Source organism: Hordeum vulgare, chromosome 7H (assembly GCF_904849725.1).
Source record: "Hordeum vulgare subsp. vulgare chromosome 7H, MorexV3_pseudomolecules_assembly, whole genome shotgun sequence".
In the NCBI taxonomy this organism is placed as follows: Eukaryota; Viridiplantae; Streptophyta; class Magnoliopsida; order Poales; family Poaceae; genus Hordeum; species Hordeum vulgare.
Window position 1 is genome coordinate 491,182,707 of NC_058524.1, and position 5,195 is coordinate 491,187,901.

The following is a 5,195-nucleotide window of genomic DNA, read 5'->3' on the forward strand; positions in this document are numbered from 1 at the left end:
AAATTCAAAAATAATTCAAGCACCACGATTTAGACCCTGATGGATCGGGGATAGCGTACTAAAAAATTTATGAACGATCATAGATGAACCCTTTTGGAAAATTTAATGATCGTATTTCAGGTATTTTTAGAAGGAGAGGGACTAAAGGGCCTCGCACGAAAGTATACCTATCTCTAATGATTTTTCTCTTCGCACGATATAGGATTTTTCAATTTCAGAAAGATAGGATTTTTTTTCTAATAAAAAGGCAAAAGCCACACCGTTTCGCTCGCGCGTGTCTCAATCCCTAGCTGCCCCTCGGCCCCTCCCCCCTCGAACCAGAACGCACAACCGCTCCTGCCGCCGGCAACGAAACCCTAAGCGCAGAGATGCTACCAGCCGAGGCGCCACACCTTCCCAGAGGCCGCTACCCCCATGATCCGGCCAACTTCGCATACCCCCCCGACCTATATGGCCCTGCGCTCCAGCGCCTCCATGATCCTAGCGAGCAGCAGGAGGTGGTGGCGGCGGCAGAGGAGGAGAAGAAAGGGATCGCCTCCATCTATTCCTGTATCGATAAACATGCTGATCCGGCGCTCAAGGCCGAGGGTGCGTACACTCCTCTATATTTTCAATTATAATCTTCACATAGCGGTCGCTTTTCAATCCGCCAACTCAATTAGGCATCTTTTGTCAAATTATTTTTGTAGCTTCAGAGCCGCCTATTCCTCACTGGGATGATGCCTGGCTATCCGACAGCGACGATGATTTAGCTGACATGCTCGACTTGGCCGACTTGGCCGGCTTGGCCCTGCCACACTCTGACGAGGGGGAGGGAGTGGTGACAGACGATGAGGAGACAAATTGCCCAGGTAGTTTATTCTTCAGAAATGCGACGATTTGATCTCCAAAGTAACTAATTACGATTAATTCCCGATTGATGCTACATTGATTTTATCATGCAGGGAAAAACTTTCCCAGGGAGAAAGCCAAACTGATACAGAAGGTGTGGGTAAATAGTGACACGAAACAGAACGAAGAACACATGGAGCTGTGTAAGATGCTTCTAGATCTGGGACATGAGTGGTCTACCCTTCCTCCTTATCCTATGAAAGTATTCCCTCAGGCAATAGGGGCATGCGTTTTGCGGGGCTACTGTCACCACCGCATGTACAAAACCCATGATACTTCCACCAGTAAGCTAGTCTCTGTTGATTTGATCCTTGCTTAGCAATCTGCTCTTGTGCTATCTATGCATGTGTTTAGAAATTTAATTATTTTCCTTGATATTTACAGCTAAATCAACTCTTGGATATCGTGAACCAAATCCGATGCTACAGGTATTCTCGCTGCGTTTGTCAAGCTCTGCATCATATCCTGTTAATGTCTATGGAATAGTCGCCATTCGGGATTCCTTGGAGCCTTTGCGGAACTACGTCTTTAATCGTCCCTGCAGAGAGGATGCTGTCACCATTGACCAGGTAATCAGGCTAGACGTGGTTTCTTTCCACATAACTCGTTTGTTGCTCAAGATGATTGATGTTCAACAGTATGTGTGATATGTATGCTGGTTATCTTCTTTCCTTGGATTGGATCGACTAAAACTTAGTCGTGCATGCTCAGGTTTGTGCTTAAGACCTCTGTTTTTCGGGGGTGAACCCATTTTGAAATACCAATGTTCAGGATATTGGTAAGTGGTACCATATCGGTTGGGTGCTGAGTAGGGATTAATCGGCGAATCGGCCATTTAACTGAAATTATCGGTAGCCCATTTATAGGTAGGTTAACTAGGGCAATACTATATATCCTAGGCTATATAACAACATGCAATGTACTATATGTCTAAATATGCAATCCTAGGCTACATAGCAACATGGAAAATTGTTGCCTTGATGTTCTGATGATGTTGCAGCCGATCTGGAAGGCCATAAACCTGCACATTAAAAAGTAGGGAGGGAACGGGCCAGTTTTGGGCTACAAAATGCCTACCAGTTAATTGGCCCGGCCAATAATTCAGCCTGACGGCAGATATATCGGCTTGTCAGACAAGTTAACTCGACCTACCAGTTAATGGCTCGACTAGCACGTTCTCATATCGGTGGGATCCGAATAGCAGTTAACTGACCGGTATTTGGAACAGTGTGAAATACATGTTAACTATACTTTGATCCCCAATGTTCCTACAGTATATACTAATGTTTTGGAACAGTTATAAAAGTTGAAGCGGTTGGCAAGATATATAAATGATGGTAGAAGAGAGAAAATGTCATGCATGTCTTGCATTTCAACACAAGTGGAATATATGCCTTGTACTTTTAAAAGGAACTAGTTTTTTTATTTAAACATGATGTGCATTACCTTATTTAGTTTGTTATATGTTCGCACAGGCTAATGTATCTGAAAGTGTAGCATGTTTAGTTCTAACCAGAGTTGTCAAATTGTAGGATTCCTTCATCCTACCTCTTTGTAGCCCTTGTCGAGGAATGTACTTACGGCTGGATGTATTAGTAGAAATTGATCTGTGGGTAAAGGATGAAGGGGATGGGTCGACTGACAAACAAATACTTTCTGCGTATACTGAGATTGAGAGTTGCCCAGGTTGTGATGAAATGCTATATGGACGGATTTGTAGTGGCCTGTTCAGCTTGGACATCGGCTACATACCATTTACAAGCGGTATCGAGGCCGTAATAGAAGTCTTTGCAAAGGTTGACGGTCCTCATCATGTGAGATTTGGTGCTTTCAGCAGTGGCTTTGATCATGAGATTGTGTTGTTTGATGACACATTCTCTGTGACTAAGATGCAGTTTCAGCATGTAGTCGTGGTGAAAGCAAATGAAAAATTGGATGTTTGCTTAAAGTTGGGGGAATCACTCTTTCGGTGGACTTTCCAGGATGGACATGTTGGACCTGTTAGGATTCCTGATGACTCGATGTCAAAGTATGGCCAATTTGATGTGAGGGTGTTCTTTGCTCCTAAGAACTTGCCACCACAGAAATAAATGAAGAAGACACCCCTTGCTGGATTGTGCGTTTTATTATCTCCTAACTAAGTACCCCTTGGGTGTTATTTTTTTTTTGTAATCTGTAAACCCTATGTGTCAAAACAACAGACGTTTGAGGTCAGACTTGTTGAAACTTGAAAATATTCTATGTTTGTCTGCATATCTTGCATTCCATTGGCTACTTGATCTGTTGTTTATATTTTCCTTTTATTTTGGTTGCATCTTTTGGTGTTTTCCATTGTAAATTATATTCCTTCGTGTTCTTTCATTGAAATTTGTATACGCATTGTTGTTGATTTTTCTAGTGGCAAGTGAAAATTACTGAATAAGTTGTAGTTGGATTTTTAGGTTACCGTTGCTTGTCTTATCTTATGAGTACATTTCTTAGCTTACCTAAGAAAAGAGTACATTTCCTAGCTCAAAACCACCAATTAGCACAAAGTAAGATGTACTTGATTCATAGCTGCCTATTGCTTGTCTTACCAAAAAATCAGATCATTTATGCGGTAGACCTTTTTGGATTCGGTTTCATCCCTTCTTGGTGGCTTTTTGGAAAGTAATTCAAGATGGGAATGGGCCGGCCCGGACCTGGCCCCGTGGCCTCAATGCCAATTTCAGGGGCCATGGGTCGACCCATTCTAACAAAATCATGTGGCCTTGTTGGCCCATTGGGTACACCAGGGCCGATCCAAAAGTCAGCTATAGTTCCACAGTTTTTTAGCTATGTATACACAGAGAACATTTTCTAACTGACATTATTACAAGACAACAAATAATTACTTAAACAAGCATAATAATATGAAATAAATAGAAGTTACCAAGGAAGCATCAGCCCATTTTCAAATATTTTCACAGCCAGTACAAGACAATCACATTTGTTGACGATGTTACAGGTTTTATGAGCATCTAGCTACGTCTTTCAAGGAGCAACAATTACATTTCAAAACTTCAACATATTATAGAGAAAGTTGGCATCTTTTTGCTTCATCATCTACTGAAGGTTAACATCAATTGCCGCAAAAAGCTTCAATCCTCATTGTTTGTATTTACAAGGAAATGTTACAAGAGTAATTATGTGCAAATTTATGAACAAAATTTGAAAACAAAGACTGATGGACAAGCTGCTGGTCACTTCAGTTCATGCACAAAGACTGATGTATACACAAAGAACATAGTTGGTGGTTTATCATTCCAGTTCCGTCCTACAATTAGATTCCGAAACCAGCAGTAGAGGACTTAGAAAGTGAACTGCACCTTGTACAGTCTGGTCGGTTTTTAAGAAAAACAGTCGGTGGACAATTTGATTCATCTGCGGGCAATGCTTGAACAACTCATGTGCTATGCTACTGAACTCAAAATTCTGATTCAACTCATGTGTAAGCAAAATTTGCGTATGCAAGCCAACAATTTTTTAGAAAAAATAGTCTGAACAATCAAACTCATGTGCAGGAAAACTTGTATATAAAGTAAAATGAAACTGCTGAATCAACTCATGTGCAAGTGTGTAATCTGATGAATCAAACACTTGTGCCATTTGAGTTCAGTAGCATAGCACAATCACCACCAGACCAACTAAGCAGCTGTACTAGTCATTGTGTTTATCTAGCAAACATCATTCTAGATCGCTAAGACAAAGACATGTCAAATACCTTGCAAGTCCAGTATAATGTCATGAAATGAAGCCAAGCTAAGCCGAGTATTAGCTGCAGAAAAATAAAAATAAAAGATTCATGAATTTGCATTAATAAGAAACAAAGGATAAACTTGTGTCGTATGGCTTTACCGGTGGCTCTTATCCAATCTTGTAGGCAAACAAGAGCTTCAAGTGTCGTTGGTGCCATTCAACTTCGAAAATCTGAGAGGACTCTCTTCCCTGTGCTGAAGGCGGACTCAGATGCCACCGAAGAGGCAGGGGCCGCCAAGATATCTGATGCCATGCGACTCAATTTTGGATATTCGGTTGAGTTCGTCTGCCACCATGCAAGGATATTGAATTGATCACTTCGACGGACGGGTACCTTTGACAAGTATGAATCTAGTTCGGTAGAATCCAAAATTGTTGATCGAGCAGTGAGGGTGACATCACTACAAGAAATAATGTCAATTATGACTCCCTATATTGGTCATTGATTCGTCATTGTTGTTGTTTATTGACTTTTTTGACCAAATTTACAAGGTCAACAGTTGGCCGTCAAGAATGAACAAACTTGA

The 5,195-nt window shown here is 41.3% G+C and overlaps 1 protein-coding gene across 2 annotated transcripts; it reads left to right on the plus strand.

Annotated features, from left to right (window-relative positions):
- The first annotated feature begins 266 nt into the window (after positions 1 to 266).
- On the plus strand, positions 267 to 3,144 carry LOC123407515. 2 transcript variants are annotated; one of them, XM_045100663.1, is made up of 5 exons: positions 267 to 588; positions 690 to 851; positions 945 to 1,175; positions 1,276 to 1,460; positions 2,424 to 3,144. In XM_045100663.1, exons 1-5 carry the CDS (start codon positions 369 to 371, stop codon positions 2,979 to 2,981), a joined length of 1,356 nt encoding a protein of 451 aa, XP_044956598.1. In that variant the 5' UTR covers positions 267 to 368; the 3' UTR covers positions 2,982 to 3,144. The 2 variants fall into 2 exon arrangements, with proteins under 2 accessions (XP_044956598.1, XP_044956599.1); XM_045100664.1 differs by having other exon boundaries at positions 696 to 851.
- The last annotated feature ends 2,051 nt before the right edge of the window (positions 3,145 to 5,195 follow it).

Bases quoted from the DNA above. Each gene is read 5' to 3' on its own strand.
- LOC123407515 (XM_045100663.1), top strand. From the start codon at position 369: ATGCTACCAGCCGAGGCGCCACACCTTCCCAGAGGCCGCTACCCCCAT. The intron at 852-944 runs GTAGTTTATTCT...TTTATCATGCAG, and splicing joins TGAGGAGACAAATTGCCCAG to GGAAAAACTTTCCCAGGGAG. The intron at 1,461-2,423 runs GTAATCAGGCTA...GTCAAATTGTAG, and splicing joins ATGCTGTCACCATTGACCAG to GATTCCTTCATCCTACCTCT.